The 19,844-nt window shown below is 37.9% G+C and overlaps 1 protein-coding gene across 3 annotated transcripts in view; it reads right to left on the minus strand.

Moving 5' to 3' along the window:
- The window catches only part of agtpbp1 (ATP/GTP binding carboxypeptidase 1), a 27,960-nt gene continuing 8,116 nt past the window's right edge, over positions 1-19,844 (minus strand). For 2 of the 3 annotated variants that reach the window (XM_041999949.1, XM_041999951.1), the window contains 23 exons: positions 19,153-19,220; positions 18,800-18,863; positions 18,357-18,503; positions 17,888-18,019; positions 17,618-17,711; positions 17,419-17,456; positions 16,912-17,120; positions 16,629-16,806; positions 15,524-15,612; positions 15,040-15,156; positions 13,401-14,182; positions 13,203-13,286; positions 12,949-13,038; positions 12,582-12,730; positions 12,322-12,409; positions 11,661-11,805; positions 10,812-10,962; positions 10,093-10,273; positions 9,758-9,887; positions 9,231-9,362; positions 8,217-8,393; positions 7,282-7,433; positions 1-1,925 (listed from right to left, as the gene is read on the minus strand). In XM_041999949.1, coding sequence (XP_041855883.1) covers positions 1,751-1,925; positions 7,282-7,433; positions 8,217-8,393; positions 9,231-9,362; positions 9,758-9,887; positions 10,093-10,273; positions 10,812-10,962; positions 11,661-11,805; positions 12,322-12,409; positions 12,582-12,730; positions 12,949-13,038; positions 13,203-13,286; positions 13,401-14,182; positions 15,040-15,156; positions 15,524-15,612; positions 16,629-16,806; positions 16,912-17,120; positions 17,419-17,456; positions 17,618-17,711; positions 17,888-18,019; positions 18,357-18,503; positions 18,800-18,863; positions 19,153-19,220 — 3,572 coding nt within the window. In that variant the 3' untranslated portion in view covers positions 1-1,750. The remainder of the gene's footprint in view (positions 1,926-7,281; positions 7,434-8,216; positions 8,394-9,230; positions 9,363-9,757; positions 9,888-10,092; positions 10,274-10,811; positions 10,963-11,660; positions 11,806-12,321; positions 12,410-12,581; positions 12,731-12,948; positions 13,039-13,202; positions 13,287-13,400; positions 14,183-15,039; positions 15,157-15,523; positions 15,613-16,628; positions 16,807-16,911; positions 17,121-17,418; positions 17,457-17,617; positions 17,712-17,887; positions 18,020-18,356; positions 18,504-18,799; positions 18,864-19,152; positions 19,221-19,844) is intronic. The other variant, XM_041999950.1, reaches the window with a different exon arrangement.

Raw genomic sequence — 19,844 nt, forward strand, 5'->3', positions numbered from 1 at the left:
TTTTGTGTTCAGGGTTTATTTCCCATGCTTTCACTCTTAACTTCAACTTTCTCTCACACATTTAACTTAAAAGCAACTGCTACCTTTGACTGTTTACTACAAAAGAAATAAAGCAAAATAGCCAACAACTGTGTCAACATAAACAGCTTCAAACATAAATATATTAGCACACACACACGACTCTAATGTAACATGAGCTCACATTCGCAGGTACACACATACTCCCAATGTTTGTAAGATGCTCAAGAGCAAAATATGAAAAGACATAGAGCAAAAAAAAAAAAAAAGAACAAAGAAGAAGAAGAGTGAAAAAGGTTTAGATGGGAAAAAAAGAAAATGATTGGAAGGAGTAAAGGAGAGTGAAAGTGGATAATCAAATTGAAAGAAGAAACACACTTTAAGAGCATTAGCTGAGCTGAATAATGGAATAACTCTCCTGCACACATATATTTGCACTCACACAATGAAAAATACTTATATACAAACACACAGGATGCATTCTAGAAACTTAATAAATTACAAAAAAGAAAAAAGCCAGCCATGCGCCATCTGTAAAAATGCAAAAGAAGCACATTTCCATGAAGTAAAAAAAAAAAAAAAAAAAACTATTTCACACTCTTGATACACAGCACCATCTGTTTTCTGCATGGGACTCTCGGCAGCAAATCCACAAAATGTACAAACAGGAGAAAAAATAAAAAGGAGGCAAATTCCAGTATATTCTTTTATAACCATCACAGCAGTGTGACCATCAGCTTTGGGCTGAGCTCTGAGAACTTCAGATGTGAGTAATTGTGATGTGTAAAGTGAGTAAACGCTCATTCAGTTTGCTTGTCTTTGTTTCACGTCTACTCTTTAAGTGCAAAAAAAGGTTTTCTGATCACTGCGGCTCATGCTTGCTCGTTACTGCTTTAGAATACCATCTATTATTAAAACAACAGCAACACTGACAGTACATGTGAATAGCTTACATTCCATCTAAATGTCTAACACCTGTACGTGACCAAGAAAGACCAACTACACCTGTGGTGTTTACATCTGCATTTATCTAGTATACAAGGTCTGTCTTCGTGAAGACATGAACATTCATGTGATATAGGTTTGGAAAGAGGAAGGCAAACAGCACATGAGTGTATGCACTGTGGTCTAGGGGGGGGAGAGGTTACAGGTGAGAAAAGGTGGCAAGTCTGCCTAGGTGTAGTTGCATATGAGATTTTTGTTGTTCTGGGACAATCTAGATAAATAGATGATGTGATATTAGATAAAGCAGATTTCTCTCTGATCTGGTTAGAGCAGGAGATATAGCTTTCCTCTGCTACTCAGAGGCATTTTTTTTAATCAATCACTGTCATAAGTGAGAGGGGTTTAAAAAGAAACTACAGAGCCCACGGCTATTTGGGCAAGTGTTTAAGTTAAGCATGGGTGGTACCTGCTGTTTGCAGCTTGATTTATTTACATGTGAATCTCAGAGGCTGTATGGTGTCTGAGGTTTATGAAGGCTATAATATGGTGCTAAAAAGTGAAGACATTCATTGAGATCCATCCTTAAACTTACTGTTGCTTATACAAGTGTATCTTAATAGAAAGGCAGGTGGGGTGTGCACCTTCAGCAATGCATCAGGTATGTTGGGCTGAAACATGAATCTATCTAAGGTGTGCCACTAAGCAATATTCACCAAAAAAAAGTGAGAAGCCAAAGACAGTCTTTCACTTTCCATTAAAACTGCCAAGTAAAGTGGTGATGAACATCTCAGCACTGGTCTCTGTGATTAGTTTCAGAGTCCGACAGCTGATCCTGATTCTCGTTAACTTCGCCAGCCAGCTCGTTTTCAGCCTCTGCATCCTCATCGCTTTCTGCGCTGTAGTCTATCGCCTCCAGAAAGGATGGCTCGTCCTCTTCCAACACATAGGTAGTTGAGCAGCTGCTGAATAACCAAAGAAACAAAAGCCATCATTGTAACCGATTTGTTACAGATAAAGATTTAACTGATTAAAAGTCACCAGCAAGCTTTTTCATTTACAAATAAAAAAGAACATTTTTTATTATGTTGCATTCATTTTAAGAACATGAAACCAAATATGAATATGTGGATAATAATTATTTAATCCATTTCTGTAGTATGTGTGAAGTCAAATCTCTTGTTTTGTCAGTTTTTACTGGTATTTGGACACCAAACAGGAAAGGCAGCAAATCTCTTGTTAAACTGGAAACAGATGAAGTTATAGTTTTGCTAAACAAATTATCTGAATGATAAATTAGTAAAATGGCCACTGGTTCAATTCTTGCCCATCATCTAATAACTTTTAAAAACCTTCCAACAAAAGACGCTGACACTAAACAATTCTAGATATTTACATGCATTTATAAATCATAATAAAATTTAGGCTGCTAACAAACGGTGCTTATGAGCTTTCTCCAGTTAGGCTGTTTTTTTTTTTCCTATGGGTCTTAATGGTTAAATGGTTGCTGTTTCTTTGAGGTTTTAGTGGCTTTAGTGGGTTTTTAATGGTGTTAATGGTCTGAAATGTGATCCCAAGGAGACAGTCGATCAGGGGGCTCAGACAATGAGCTCCCACCAATCTCCCTACAGTGTGAGTGCATGAGACAGACGGAGATACAGGAAAATTGTGCATCAGTACATGTACAGTAAGCGTGTGTGTAATCATGGACAAAATGTTATCCAAACAGATTAAGAAAGTTGTGTATCAACCACTATAAGCCATTATAGCAATATCAAACCCAGCTTATTTTTCAGGATTAACCAGCTGCAGTCATCCAACATACAACATTATGTATGTCAATGAGACATGAAGACCTCAGTGGCCTTCATAAACATGCAGAAATCCAACCTCCACAATTTTAAACTATGTCTTTTAACCCAAGAAACAAAACAAAACAAACTAAATTAATAAATAAATAAAAACTTATTCCCAAATCCACACATTTATGAATACCAAGAGACGCCTCCCAGTGTCCACAATCATCGTTTGTATGCCCTATTATATGGTAAGTGCTAGTATACCAAGCCCCACGCATAAAGCCATAAATCCAGGAAGAGAGCAACCAAACCCACAGGGTACTCACTCAAACACTTTTGGACTCCCTTAATGATCAGACACATAAATGATGAATGAATATATCAATATGAGAGTAGATAGGTTAGTAAGAGAGAGACTGGGAGATACTGGCAGAAAGAGATGTAAGCATTAAGTGGTTTTGTGTATAAAGCCATTCCTCTCAATCAACTGCTTTCACAAATCTTTTGTTGAGATACGCTGACCTTGTAAAATAAAAAGAAATGAAGATAACCCTGGTGGTCACAGCTTTCATAGGACCACGTTTAATAATTTAGTGGCAGTGTTGAATGAAGAAACATCTAATCTGTGTGGACCACATATTTCTTCACTGATCATTTCAGTCTTCTTTAGAAATTATTATTAGAAATCCAGTGAAGCTCTGTGGTAAGGGTTTATTTTTATTTTGTTTTTGTTTTTTTAAGGATGAAGAAGAGCAATGCTGAATCAGTCTGATGCATTTCATTTAAAACATGGATAAAGACTAAAAAACTTGGCTACAATTACCTTTTGTTGAATGGGTGTATATTATGTTTGGAACCTATGTGTAGAGTTAATATTTGTTTATTTACCCACAACTTCATTACTTCCTAATTCCAGCAGAAACAATACTTTCCCATTAAATATTTTCATTATAAATAGAAACTATATTTGACTTGTGGCTGCTCATCTATAATTATTTCAGGATTGTATTATATATCAACTTTGTAATTAACAAATGGTTAATTGTTTAGTCTGTAAAATGTCAGAAAACAGCACAAGCACCTGACAATTTCTCAAAACCACCGAACAGTTCATTTTACTAAAGATAAAACATGCAAACATTTCCAAGTTTCAGCCTGTGTTTGCATGACCTTGAGAACAGAAGCAACCATCTTTTAAAACCATCATTTTTCTCTTGTAAAAAGCAACATACAAATTTAAAGAAAGAAAGACTTTAAAAAACTGGAACCATAAAAGAAATGATATTTTTCTTCATTAAAACAACAAACCTGCCACCAATATTTAATTGTTTTTGGACGAATGGTGAATGGATGATTGCTTTTACCGGTAATTTAAAGGGGTAAATGGTTTGTCATTTTAATTAGATTTTATTATTCACTCAGCACTGCAGTTGTAAGCTTAAAAAAATCCAAGGATATAAAACATATAGTTGGTCTGCAGAATTTTTAATTAAATGCTACTGGGTGGAGTAGCAAGATTAACATCTGTCCTACAGCTGAACTATAAACACAGTCAGTGCAGTTTTCCTTGAATTCAGTGATACTTAAGTGAATAATAGCATGCAAATGTATTCTGGCCATGCAGACAGGGAGGCTAGTTTACATATTCAATGTGCATTTAATCCACACTGTGCAATCCTGAGTCACTGACTACTCGATGTGGCTCTGAAAACCTCTCCTGTCCCCTGCCTATTTGTTTCATGGGTTGTTCAGTTGCAAAGACCCAGACTGTCAGTCTACCTGTGTCACACATCACTAACAAACTGTAGCTGCCTCAAAAGCACAAATATAAGCACCAATGTCGAATTACACAGCAACACTGTGTTATCCCAGTAACACTGACGATGTTTTCACACAGCTTTAACGTGCATCATGGAGGGTCTCAACTCCTTCCACTAAATGCAAATAATCTTACAGATTAAATCACACAGTGAGCTGGGGGAAACAAAACAGACTTTAGAGTTTAATAACATTTTTGCTAAATCCCTAATTAAGTGTCCTGGATGATGTAATCAAGATGGCTCTCATGGTGTAGACACACAGTCTGGAAGATCCTGTGTCTTTACCAAAAAAAAGGCTTTTTAAAAGGCTAAAAAGTATAAAAAGACCATGGCATATATCCTGCCTGTTATTTGCTTTCATATCTCTTTACTTGTTGGTGTGCTTCACATGTCCTCGGAAAAAGGATGAAAACCAAGTCCTCTGCTCTGCCAGTGCAGAAGTTTACAAAGACCTAAATAGTTTAGGACTAAAATCCATTCAGGATCTTCTGGTTCGTTATGAACCAATCAGATCCTTCAGGTTATCAGGGTCAAAGCTACTTTCTGTTCCCAGAGTCAGAACTAAATATGGAGAGGCAGTGTTCAGCTTTTATGCTCCACAAATGTGGACAAATAGAAAAATGCAGGCCTGCTGAAACTCTCAGCAACTGTTAAATTTCCTACACTGGAACTTTATTTCTTGCATTTTATCTGTTTTATTTTAGTTTTTTTCTTTCTGTTTTTATGTAATTTCTTTTAAAGTTTGTTTTTAATGCACTTGTTATTGCTTCCTGCACCCCACTGTAATGCTTTTAATGTTTTATGTAAAGCACTTTGAATTGTCTTATTCATGAAATGTGCTATACAAATAAACTTGCCCTGCCTTGTCAATATGACTCAAAACTTTCCCTTCACAAAAGTACTTCATGATGGCCATGCAAAACCACCCCCAACTAAAAATGGACCATCATCTAAACCTTTTTTGAGAATTGTCCATCTTATGGTGATTGTTCAAAGCTTACGAGATGCCCAACATTACTTCCTGGGCTTCCCAGGCCTTCTCCACTGCTAGCTGGGCTTCCCTCATGGCTTCCTGGGCCTCTTTCATCACTAGCTACACCCACCACCAAAGAGGAGATGGCTTTACCAGGTCAAATTTATTTAGACTTAATTTCTCTATAAAGCATTATAGGGGTACAAGTCAGTATAACGAAGGCCAAATCTGTGTGAACACTAATTTGGAATATGGAAAAGCTCACTAAAGAATGTAATCCAATTATGAAGAAACATTCACAAAAAATTTTTTTCCTGACACTTAATCAAGCAACCCAAAGGCCTACTGGGTGGACACGTGAATGTTCGAAGCATAATTTCAAAACAAGAACAATTGGCGCATTTGTTGATACAATCTAATGTTGACTTTATTGGATTTACAGAAACCTGGTTGGTCAGTTCTTCACCTGACATGGCAGCCTTTTATGATCAGTGGAAATTACTTTTGAAGTCTTGCTGTCCTAGTAAAGAAGTAATCTTAACTGGCAATTATTAACTGGGACAATAAGAGAAAAAGAAAAAATTAAGAGATAACTGACCTTTCTAACATGGTTCAATTAAGTCGAAATGCCAACTCGTGTAACTAATCAAACTAAAACTAAAATAGATTTGTTATTTACAAATAGAGTTGAATGAAACGTAAAAACATACCTTTTTTTTCCACAAGGAAACTAACTAAAAAAGACATTTTGAAAGGTATTGTACATCTGATCAGAGCGCTTCATTTTATAACTTTGTCCCATAAAATTTAATTTTGTTTCAATATTGTCTAAAACTTCAGAAACACAATATTATAAATCTTGAATTTTTTTTCAATTTTAACTTGCAAGTTTGATTTATAAGGTTTTGCATGGACTCTCTCGAACCATCCTTGCATGTATTTATCAAGTTTAAATCCAGGGATAAAATAACCAGAGCCTTTATTAGAGGCGACTGTGTAGTCACTTATAGACGCACAGTCAACAAGTGCCATCATTTAAGTGAACTGAAATTTGGAAAAGCAGCTCAGCTGATACTAGAGACTGTCACAGTCAAAATGTTTAAAACAAAACTCAAACCAGACATGTAACCACCAATGTCTATTTTTGTATTTATGTCTTATGTCTCAAGTTTTGGATTGTGTGGATGATTTTTGTCATTATTGTTGTAAACTAATTTTATATTTCTTTGATCTCTCAGGAACTATAGATGGAAAGTAGCCACTGGCTAATTTTGGCATATTTTATGTTCATTAATATGCATCTATTAAATAAATACATTAAATACATAAGTTATGAACATATTTAGGATCTGCTTGGGTTGCATTAATTGCAGTATTTTTACAAACATTTCTAATGACTATGTTGTGTATACTATCAGACAGACCTAAATAATGCAAAAATGTTAAGTGAATGATTTGTCCTGATGCAGAGTTCTGAATTTGACGACTAAAGACATGTAAATGGAGGCTTTTCAATTTTCCAGTCCACTTTGAGAAATGTGCAGAAATGTGAAGAAAAGCCTGAAGACAAAAGAAAAGGTTTGCTTACGATGAAAAGAAACTTTACTGTCTGTGTATTTACATAACGTCAAACCCCACCAGCTTCTGCAAATATCTCACATCAAGTTCCAGGTGTTACATAAATTAAGATTTGCATGTGACACTTTGCAACAAGTTCCTCATTACAAACCTGACTGCTTTCGTATGCGTCCCAATGATATCGCTCTCCAAATCCAGCAGATTCTGGTGATTACGGAGTCCCGTCAGCCTCTTCAGTCTCAGCAGAGCCATACAGAACTGAGCTCCCATCTCCTCCAGCTCTCTGGTGCCTATTTGAAGACCCTGGGGGGGGAAAAAAACTGACATCAAAAACACTTAAAACACACATCTTTTCACAGAAGAAAAATAAATAAATAAATAAATCACACATGCAACTTTGTACAGTTTCCATATATATTCTGAAATAACTAGTTCCAACTTAAATAAACTTTAAAATGTGTGTACTATTACTATGTTTTTTAAATGACCTTTTTGACAGTTTGATATACAAGTTAAATATTCTGTTCAATCAAACAAGTGAATGAAGACTTTAAAAGGAATAGCCACACACAAAGTTAACCTCCAGCTCAACCAAAAAATGCTCTTTTTTTCCCCAGAGCACAACTAGGACGGTCTTCACTTGGCCTGACTGCGGAGATTTGGAACTAAAATTCAGACATCAGTTCCTGCACATCTGGACAAACACTTTCACACAGGAGGAGGTGGAAGCATCCAAGAACTCTGAATACATTAGATGTTGACATTGGCAAAATTCAATAGGAAAGAAATCCACTGGAGTGGAGAGACATGAAGAAGATAATGACGCAAAAAAGGAGGAAGGAAAAGGAATAGTGAATAATCAAAGGGAGAGAGAGACTGCAAAAAATAACACCACACTTCCACCTTGTGGCCATTTGGAAATTTATGAAGGCACCTTCCCCTAAACAGCTTTATAATTATCATATATAGTGGGGGAAAAAATCTGTTATTACAACATCAACAAAAAATTCAAATGAGCATGTCACTGTAATAAACTGTATTAAACAAGACAGATCGTTTATGTGCCTAAACACAATACACACATACCTTATATTTGCCTTGGTCACAGCCACAGAGTGTACTCTCCATAGTATAGCTGCGCTGCACTCCAATCTCTCTCCATACAACAACACGGGCAGTTGCTTCTTTGGAGCGCTCCACAACAAAGCTGCAACTAGCCATGCTGAAGGCTGGAGCAATCTGGGACAGGATCTTAGGAAGCGTCTGAAAATTGAAAAATGCGTAAATATTATAGTGTAGGTGTGCATGGTGGTGTTTTCACACAGCAGCAGCAGTGGACAAAATTAATTGCCGCAATGAAAAAAAAACTAAATCTTTGGTGAGTTTTTACTCTTTGCCCTGAATGCTTAGAGCCTATCTCAGCCTTTCCCCTACAATTAGATTAACAACAACTCCCCCTCCACCCCAAGAAAACACCTGCTTCCCAAGAAGGTCAAGTTAATTTACCCCCTTCTCTCTATATCGCGCACGGCGATATTCCCTCCCCCAGCCGTAAACTGGCTGCTGCCGCCGTCAATCGGCCGCCTCAACCCCTGCCACCACAAAACCCATGAGAAACACTGCTATATGCACATCTTTCTGCTTCCCAGACCTGAGATCCTAATTTAACAGAGCAGAACTTAACATGAAGTTTCATGGTCTCAAAAATGGGGGTTGCAGTTGTTGAGACTTTCCTTCGCATTTATGCACAACTGGGTCGGAATAAAAGTTCGGTTTGCATTACTTTGGTCAGCAGAGGTCAACTGATAACAAACTAACACAGATCACTAATCTCTATGTTTGAGTTTTGTGCTCCTTTACTGAAACTCAAAAAGTAAAAGTAATTTAAGTATGTTTGTCAGATACAAGCTGATAAGAGTAAAAAAAAAAAAAAAACATACAGAAAGATAAACAGGAAGAGGATAACTTAAAATATGTTGATCTCATGGCTGGCTAATGAACTTAGTACACATAAAAGTGATTGGATTGAGAAATAATAGAGAGCTGGGGGTAAGATCCCCTACTTAGAGGCATATTTGTGTGTTCTGTGTGTGTGTTTACCCTGTATCCAAGGTCCTCCTGTAAGTCGCTTGAAGATGCAGTGATATCAGTCTGCCAGACTGTCTCCTTCACGCTGCAGCCATACATGAACACGTTCTTTTTCCTGGAATGGCCGTGGTAATCACAGAACACCTATGCATGTATACACACAAAGAGAAGCACACAGAGACAGAAGGGAAACAGAGGAGGTTATAACACAACGCGCATAATCTTAAAAAAAAAAACAGAAAAGATAAACTGAGTGAGGTTGTACTATTATCAAAAACATAATAAATGAGACTGCATTGTACCATTTCTACTGTAAACCAGTAACAGCTTACTAAATCTAACTTGTGTTTACAAAGTGTAACAGAAACCAAAAGAGGGTGTTGTTTGTGATAAAACTTCATTTGATGTTAAACATTGTGGCCATGCAGGTGAACAGAATGTGAAGCGAACAGGAGGTTTCGGCAGTTAAAAAGAGGTTAATGAGAAATTATGTTCCACAGTGCAAAAGTCATTTAATTCCAGTTAATTAGAGGTCATACCAGTGGTGCCTTTTGTATGTGTACAAGATACTGCAGCAGGCTCTTAGTATGGTAGATGGTGGGGTGGAGCTCAGGATTGGGGTTCTGCCACTGGCGATTCAAATCCTCTCCACTCAGAGAACAACGATGACTACAGCAGAAAGGAGATGGCAGAGAAGGGGAACGATACAGAGTAGAAAACAACAAAGCAACAGCTAAAGAATCTTTTTAGACAAGTTTTAATGTGTGTTAATGTACATAAAGCTGTGACCATCGTGCAGGCCCAGGTTCAGCAGATGAGTGTATTCCTGAAAGTTGTAAGGGTGTGTTAATATTGTTCCATCTTTTGTACTCACTTTCCATTTACAACTCCATCAGGGTTGAGCATGGGAACTATCTTGAAGATGAAGGCCTCTCTCAGGCTGACTGCCAGTGGGCTGGTACCCATCAGAAATTCCAGCGTGCCCTTCATTACCCAGCTGGCATTAGTCTCTCCAGGGTGCACTCTGGCTGACAAGAAGATCAATGGACGATTCCCTGAAGAGGGAGAATGAGAGAGGGCAAAGCATGAACACATTTACAGAAAGATGGAATAAAGGGGAAAAAAAGGCTCTTTAATTAAAAGTTTTTCGCAGCTGAGAAACAGCATCAGTAAACAATAGTAGAGTGAAAACCTATTTGGGAAAAATATGTGTCCTGGCACCCAGACGCTGGTTACATCTGGCATTTTTCATCCTAATGTTCCTTGACTATTAGAAAGGAACATTTCAGGTCATTTATTAGTAGATTTCCTTCATATTTTAAACAGTGTATTTCCTACAAAGAACTCCTTTTGCTAAAGAAGTCATGGACTTCTCCCCATATTATTGCTAAGCAGAACGAACTACATCTGTCAGTAAGATTGGTCTTTGATAACAATGACACAAGGGGTTATATGTTTAGATATTATGGTCAGCATAACTGTGATTATATATATATATATATATATATATATATATATATATAAATAAATATGAATCTTTTGCAGTAAATAAATACATAAGTACACTATGTATACCTAAATTTATTTACTTACTAAACTGACAGATGTGATCATTGGAGTTGGACTCAGGCATGGCAGTGATGGTAAGAAGAGGGCAGCTGTTCCCACCAAGGGTTTCACACAGTACGTCCTCCCTCAGGTAGATCTGAGGGGTCCTCAAATCCTCTAGTTTGGAAAGGTGCATCTGCATGTAATGACAAATTCTTGTTTTTATTTCTCTCTTAATAACACACTTGCTTACATCTTCCATTTACATCAAGCTACATTTTTATTTTAATTCTACTATTAGCTTTGGCTACAGGCTACATGTATTTGAGTAAGACTGGACCTTTCTATTGTTTTTGCCATATTTAGTTTTGCAAAGTTATTGCACATATGTAAAGACTGATTAAAGATTGAAGCACATATAAATGGCAATACAGTGTCAACAAGATAACATGCTCCATCAATGTCTATGGCAAGGATGTCCAAAGTCCTCAAGGGCTGCAGTCCAGCAGGTTTTTTTTCTTGCTGTAGCACACATGAATTAGATCATGGGTCAACATGCTTGGGCAGAACTTGACAACAAGATGTTGAAGAGAGCCTTTTAATTTGAATCACATGTTAGATCGGGGAGACATTCAACCTGCAGCCTGCGGTCCTCAAAAACCGGAGCTGGACACCCCTGGTCTATGGGGATGCAGGATCATCAAGTTTTTCTCTGGGGGGTTTTCTGGGCTTGACATACTTAACAACAAGAGTATAAAGTAACAATTACTGTTTGATAATATAGAGTATGAAGTCAACAAAACATGAGTCAACCCCTATTCTTTCTGCAGGACAAATGATGAGAATTCACATTTTTATGAGGAATCCAAACTGTTACTGGTACTGTAACCCTACCTTAAGTGTTGAGAATGTATATGGGTAATGATAGGCAAAGTAGCAGACATCATCCTTGTGGCTGAAGCTAGAGCTGAAAGTCAGTGTATAATAGGACTTTCCTTTTTGTCCACCAGCTGCAATGGAACTCCTTGCAAAGTGATTCCTATGGACAAGGGGGAACATCTCATGAGTAACAGCTAATCAATGAACAGAAGCACCCAAAGCACAGCATTGAACACTAACTTCATTAGGTTTATAAATTTATTGTGTACTTTTGAACCAAAGGTTTTGGTGACACAGGCAGAAATGATCAATTGTGTTATCAATGAAGCCAAAGCTGAATATTAAATAGACAGGTAAAGCCAATAAAGTGAAGGAGTGTATACAGATATATGTAACTTTCAAATATATGTCCACCTAGAAATGGTGTGTAGGTGGAGGGACAGTGTAGCAGACAGAAAGAAATCCAATCCAAATGAGACTTTTAGGAAAAAGAAATTGTGAATATTTACCAATGCAGCAAGCTCAAGTGTTTGCTCTACAGCTAAATGAAATGTAGATGGTACTGGGTATCAAAGTAATGTATGAAAATGATCTCATTCTATGAAACTGTAATACTACCAGTTATTTCCCTTCAATATTTATTTCTACACGACTATAAAATTCTGTGTGTACTCACTTATAGTAGCAGATGTCTGTTCCAGTTCTAACCCAGCAAGGCCTGCCACTGATGGCCTCCTGCACAGAGTACATCAGCACCTGCATCCCTGCGCATACATGCACAAACATTAAAACATCATGACAAAAGCAAATGCACAAACTTGTTAATGTCTGTTGCATTTAAGACTCACTAATTTCATATAGTATCTATGAAAATGTATATTCTTTATAGGGCATTTTGTCACTTTGTTTTTATCCAGATGTTGTTGCATATCTCACCATAATTAAACTGGCTGTTTGACTTCTCACAGTTGATGATGTTAAAGCGGTAGGTAGTCCCAACACGCATGCCGCTCACCTCAAAGTAAAACCACTGATGGTAGTGATTGCTGTTTATATCTGAATTTAGCACAAGGTCATATTCATGTCTGGAAAATACAAAAAGCTCATCTGTAAATATATACTCCAACATCAACCATAAGCAATAAGCTTGTAAAACATCTTAGTTTCAATAAAAATGAAAAAAAAAGTTGCTGAGAGAAGCACAATGAACATTGTGAAAGTTGATGTCAACTCTAAATGTCAGTTCTGTAAACAGAATTTATGTTGTTGACTCTTCACAGAAAAGTGGATACTTCCTACTTACTTCCTAACTTGAATTGCCTTCCTGAGGTTGCCGGACTCAAACTGAGAGTTGAACCTCAGAGATTCACCATTGTCTTCAATCAAGGGATTACTAAAGCACACGAAGAACACAGAGAGCATTAAGAAGGGACAAGTGGCACTTTTAAGAAGTGACTATCATACTTAATGATAAATAAAGCAAATCAGCTATTTTCAATTACATTTTACCCAAAGAAATGTAAAGCTTTAAGTTAGCAGACTCTTAGAGAAACTCACCTGGAAATGTCCAAGTCATAAACTACTTTATCAAGGATATCATTAGGATGAATCAACCTCTCAATGTCCTGGAATATCTTGGACCTGCAGAGTTAGACCCAAACAGTTTTACTCTGCTGCTCTTATGCCTGAAGAAGACCTTAAATTTTATGTAAAATTATTTTTGCTAATCACCAGTCTCATAAAGAAAATCCTTACCTTTGTACCCCATAAAGTCTCTCCAGAAGAGGTTCTTTGAATGTTGGTGCCACATGGCCAAAGTAATCTGGATAGGCCACTTCAGCGTACTGTGGAACAGAGCGTGTCCCCTTCACCATCTCCACATAAAGGTCAGGGTCATGCAGTGGGAGGAGGAGGGCTGTGTCTGGCACCTCCAGAACGGCACCTTCTCCCCCTTCATCCTCGGCACCCTCCGAGCCACAGTCTGAACCCAAGTTACTGCCTCCTCCTCCCACACGGCGTGAAGGGATACCCCCCAAGAGTAAAGGGGAATGTATGTGCCGAGTAGTGTTGACTGGAGATTCTTCTTGTTTGACACCCTCTGATCCTTCTTCTGCGTTCAGGTCCCTGCTGTCCTTCAGAGAAACACACTCCAATGGATGCATTAGCTCCTGTTCTATCATCTGCCCGTGAGGCAGAGATCTGCTGAAAGAGGACAAGTTGCTGTGTCCATCTGGAGTAGCAACGTTGACATCCTGTTTTTTATCTTTGTCCTTGCTGAGGTGGATTGTGTCCAGCTCTAGGGGTGTTAGGGGAGCAGTGTGGGTAGGGGTGGGGGCAGAGGGAGATGGTTGAGTGCAATGTCCTTTAATAGAGTTGTAACCCTCCTGAGAGGTTGGTATGGGGATAGGTTTTGGGGACAGGGCTGCAGCTGTGGGCACTACGATTGGCCGAGAGGATTGAGTTGATGCTGATAATGAGGAGAAGGGTGTTGATGAAGATGTGGTAGAGGTAGTCTTTGAACAGTCAAAGTTATACCCCTGTAAAAGCAACACAGGTACAAATATAAAAAAAATAACAGACAGGAAACAGCTTGAACATGGACTTTATACCAAAGAGTAGAGCAGGGGTGCCTAAGTCCAGTCCTCAAGAATTACTACCCTATAGCTTTTAGATGTGTCCCTTCTTCAACACACCTGAATCAAATGGTTGAATTTCTTCATGCATTCATTCATTCAGTTCTGCAGAGGCCTGGTAACAAGCCATCCATTTGATTCAGGTGTGTTGGAAAAGTGATGCATCTATAAGTTGTAGGATAGTAGCTCTCGAGGACTGGACTTCTGGACATCTACACATCTGGAAAGGCTTTATCAATCTTGAAAGTTGTGTAAAGGTTTTACAGCAATATATGCATCAATTCAAACGACATCTTTTTCATCACATACTGCATAAACTTTTCACCATTTGAAATGTTAAATATGACAAAGAAGAAGGACTGCTAAGAAGCTAGAATCCTATATCAGACAACATTCCTCTCCCAAGGGTCCAGCAGCTGTTTACATGTGGTTGTTAAAAGAAAAGGGGATGCTGCACAGTGGGAAAAATGACCCCGTTCCAACGTTTTTTTAAAAAAACATGTTGCTATCATCAAATTCAAGATAACTTTTCATGTCTAATTTAAAACATTTAATAGTTATATGTTCTTTGTTGTATAAAATATTGGTTTACGAGATTTGCCAGTTATTATATTCTGTTTTACTGACTCATCATGTGAAACCATCAGTGTAGGTGGCCCAGATTTGTTCTAAAGCATGACACCAACCACTTCCAACATAGAGTTAGTCAATATGAACTATACTTAACGACAACAACAAAGAGTCCAGTAGCAAACACATACCTGAAAGTCTTCAGATAACTCTAAGAAGAATCTCCTGTAGACTTTCAACTCCTCGTACGTTCGGCTAAGGCTCCTTTTGGGATGTAGCTTGTTAAGGTCCGTTTCTATGTCATCATTCTGATTGACAGAACACAAAGGAAACAAAACTTAAGTCTCGCCACTTTACATTTGTATACAAGGTGCAGAGTGTGGCATCTGGCATGGTTAGCATAGTGACTGTAGTGTTTAGTGTTTAGTGTGCCTTGGTGAGTTGTGATAGTTGATTTATGATTGCCCTCTGCTGGAGATTAAAAGAAGTGTGATTATTAATGACAATTCACAATCCTGCAAATTGTATCACGCCTTCCAAGGCTTCTCTGCTTTAAATCAAGACAGACAGCCCTTTCATCAAGAGAAAAGATAATCATCATTTTCATTGCAAAGTGAATAAACATAATGTTGTCATGTGAAATCTGTTGTATGGCATGCCAGTGTTGATTATTACCAGAATGCCCTGATCCTTTTCGTCTTCGTCATTCTCAGTATCTGTATCTGCCTCTTCATTATCGTCGCTTTCATCCACCACATCATCCACTGGACACAACACATGAAGACACAGATATTACTGATCTCATCTTTTGCCCAAGTTGGGTGTTTATTACCACCTAACAATGTGTGTAGGGCTGATTTACAGCCACTCAAATAGGAAGTCCCAGATGATCTTCATAAATGAATCTATGTTTTGACAGAAATAAAGGAAATGTTAACATAAATATGTGAGCAGCCATGATCAAAAGATGGGTGATCAAGAGAAAAGAAGAAATTATGAACATACATTTTCATTTATGAATTAAAGATGAACTAATGAAAAGTCTGACACTGCTTTACCTGGTTGAATTAAGAAGATCAGTGTTTCTGGAACTTAACATGAGACACCACTTTGCCAAACAATGTACAATACATAAGTATTACATACAAAACTATTGTTATTTTCCTACAAATGGAGGAAAATAACTTATATGTAGAACTGACGCATCATGTAGGCATAATGATAAGAAGAAAACTTTTCTTTTTTTCATTTAAATAAGCTTAAGGGAAGAGGAAAGGAGCTCAACTATTTCACCAGACAGCCTGTAGACACAATGTAGGAAAAATATTAGTTGAGAACAATGCAAGTATGTATGTTTATTTGTGAAAAGCAAGCTGTTTGCAATGTGCATGAAGCATCTTGATTACTAACACATGTCATGTGTTAGATTAGTGAAGTTATAGGATGGCGTGAAGTAAATGAGACGGCAATAGGGAGTGAATCTATGTAATCTGAGGATTACGTACGTCTTACCCTTCTTTAAGGGCTCGTTGCAGAGCTGATGGCTTGTTCTTCCTGAAAGGCATATTTGTGTGCAGCAGTGTCAAAAGTGTTGCCATTAACCATTTAGTTGGTCCAGGGATATAAGCAAAATTTGTGTCTTTATGGTCTGATGGATTAAATCTAGCAGAAACAAGTGTGATGAAATCATGTCTGCACTGTATAATCATGAAAGCTGTGTACATAGACTGTGATATATTGCGTGTGTATGTTTCTTTGTGAATGTGTCCTGTATCCTCACCTCCAGGAGGCTGGTTGTACAGGTGGGCCACAGGCCCTCCAGCAGGTACATGAGGCAGCTGGTAGTGGAAAGCTGACTTGATGGTAGGCAGAGGCATGCGGTTCTTAGGAAAACATTTTCTCATGATGAGACTTGAAGTGTTGACCAGAGGATCCAAAGTTCGTACAGGGAGACATTCCTACAAACAAAACCACACACAAAGTAAAGAGCAGTTGCCTCCCGATGCACGTTTGTGCTCTGCCTGCTATGATTGCTCCTTATTCATATGCAATTTTTCACTCACAGTGGATGAGTTGTAGAGGATCCTCATGCCATCAGCCTCTAGGAATGCCTTCCTACCAAGTTTGATGTTAGTAATGTTCCTAAGGCAGACCAGCAGACCTTTACGAATCAGCATATGACGATGGCGCGAGTCATTGCGATGCCAATCCAGATACAGAGCAAGCAAGACGGTCACATGGCCCCCATCCACTGCACGACGAGCATTAGTTTCTGCACAGGGAAGGAGACGAAGATGCAGATAAAACACTAACACTTATCATTTGGGATGGAGTGATGGAAGGCATGGCAGACAAAAAGAAAAAACATTCAAGCATATAGAGAACACATGGAATGGTATATTACAACATTTGCTTCATAGCAATACAGAAGGCTATTGAAGATGGGGATGAAAAAAAGAGGCAGAGGTAAGCTATAGTGCACAGACATGACCGCGCCGTCATAGTATAGAAAAAAAGATTACTATACCACTAAAGAGCATAAACTGAATGCTACAAAGCAAATTACTCACTGGATTTGAGCAGAGCTCCCAGTGCGTCCAGAGCTACCCTGTTGATTTTGAAACAAGACAAATGGGTTATATGGTCTGTCAAAAAAACGCCACTGAGAGATGCTAAATAACTCATAAAGGCCAAGGAGATGTACACTATTGATGTCCCCATTTTGTGATACCTTATATTTCATGCTGCCTTGTTAAAACAGACACTCACTTATACAGGCTGGTGTTCTTCTTGCTGTATGGTCCGATAATCTTGAACATAAGTTCTACCACTCCATTCTTGCCCAATGAAATGGCATTCACAGCTGTACATAAAAGAGTCACAGAAGCACAGAAATATAACTGGATATATACTGGAGTCCATATATTTACAGAACAAAATATTTTCTAGTATAGCTAGAGTTTAATCTGCTTCATGACCAAGACAGGCAGATAAACTTGTAATGTGCTTTCTGAAGTCTACAGCCACTTATTCACTTACAGTTGGCAGAGTAAATCCTGAGAACCTGCAGGCAGGGCAGAAGGAGTTTGGTATTCTGTAGATTCTGTTTCATAAGGTTGGTGGTGACATTCAGAGCTCCACTCAAACGTGCCTTCACTCCAAACTTTCTGTCTAAACACACACAGATGCAACATCATTTTGGACATAATAAAGCATGTGCTTTTTTTTTTTCAATATTTAGTCTACCTCCTCACTTTTTTTCCCCTTCATTATCATACACAGGAAAACACCTTTACACTATGCTTATGAAGAGTTATTCCTCTCATCTACAAGATCTTGCTTGAAAGTATAGATAAAACCAAACTAACATTAAATATTGAGACATGCAATAGGAGAACAGAGACTAATTAAAACTACTTTAAATATGTAAAAATCAAATATTATTTGTCTATTTCTAGTGTAAGAACTGGCACTCTGTGAGTGTGTGTTTGTGTGACAATAAGCATACCTTTCAGGCCAACCTTGGCCAGCAGCGAATGAAGTTGCAGCATGAGTTCTTCACTGGGAGGCAGCTCTTTACTGGCAAAGATTAAGACCTGGAATAATATTCCTGTTCCTCCTTTAGACACAAACACTCCCACTCTGCGGCCTCTGCCTAAGACAAAAAAACCACAAACAGAACAGCACTAATGGTGATGAAAACTAATTCAGGGCTTTGTTAAATCCACTTGGAAAAACAATGACAGCATAATTTCCAGCTAAAAATATTCATTTTAAATCATTTGAGCATTTTATTAGAAACACAAAGCATATATGCCACTTTTTCTACTAACTTTTAATGGCTTCAAAGACGTTATCAGGATGTTATCAGGCTTGATTTTCAATTTGCATTCGTTGATTACATATAAAATATTTGCATAAATGTATTAGTATATATCAAGGTCTACTCACCCACAGTCAGAAGCTCAATAAGGATATACAATATGTTGAGGGAAGTCTGGACATCCCTGGAGCTCTGTTAAAGACATATAACATGATCAAATAAAATAAATTTAAAAAAAGGATAATAATGCATTTCTCAAATATCTAAAAAGATTCTGGTTTATGGGAGCAATTCAGTAAGTAAAAAGCATTTTCTTTCTGAAAGTAATGCATCTCAGGATGCAGAGTCTTCAACAAGCTTCATTACTGAGTTGACTGATTCTGCATGAGTGAGAAAAAGTGTAACATTTTTTCAATGCAACTTCATCCCTTTGTTGCCATAACTTAAAAAAATATTTCTCGTGAGAGTTGCATCAGCTGACCTCCAGTGAAGCCAAGATGACCTCCATTCCACTGGAACCTTTGGACATGACCTCTTTCCCGCTCTTCTCTGAAACAAAGTAAAGCTGATTTGAAATGTGAAGGCAGACATGAACACATTTGGGGAGAAACAGCTGAGGAGAATGCTGTTCGGCCCAGCAGGTAGTTCTGTCACTTTCATTATATTAGAAAATATGAAAATCATTGCTGTGAAACTGCCAGAAATCAATATATGTCAACAGAAGTTAGGAGAAAGCACCAAACAGGGAGTCTTTAAATAGTTTATAATATTAATTTTAGTCCTATCCCTTTTGTTGGGTGGGTATTTTATGGGGAACATAACTATTTTTTGAGGGAGTAAGTCTGGAATGTGACTGAAGGCTAAACACTTCTAACTTTGAGGGAAGGACTCGCATACAAAAACATGCACTGCTGCCATACAGGTTGCCACAACATAGAACTCAGAGAGGCTCAGATTACAACAGACAAAGAGGGAGAGTGACTCATTCTCTGGTAAGGACAGCATTAATCCATTGTATCTTTACATAGCAGAGAGTTGTTTGCTGCTATTAATGTTCAGGATCTCATATGTTTAACCTTTAATGTACACTTTATTATTGCATTAGCTACTGCACACATTAGCTTAAGCTTTATCTTCCAAGGGAATCCACTCAACATGTGAAAAAAAGGTTAT

This window comes from Melanotaenia boesemani, chromosome 11 (genome assembly GCF_017639745.1).
Source record: "Melanotaenia boesemani isolate fMelBoe1 chromosome 11, fMelBoe1.pri, whole genome shotgun sequence".
NCBI lineage: Eukaryota > Metazoa > Chordata > Actinopteri > Atheriniformes > Melanotaeniidae > Melanotaenia > Melanotaenia boesemani.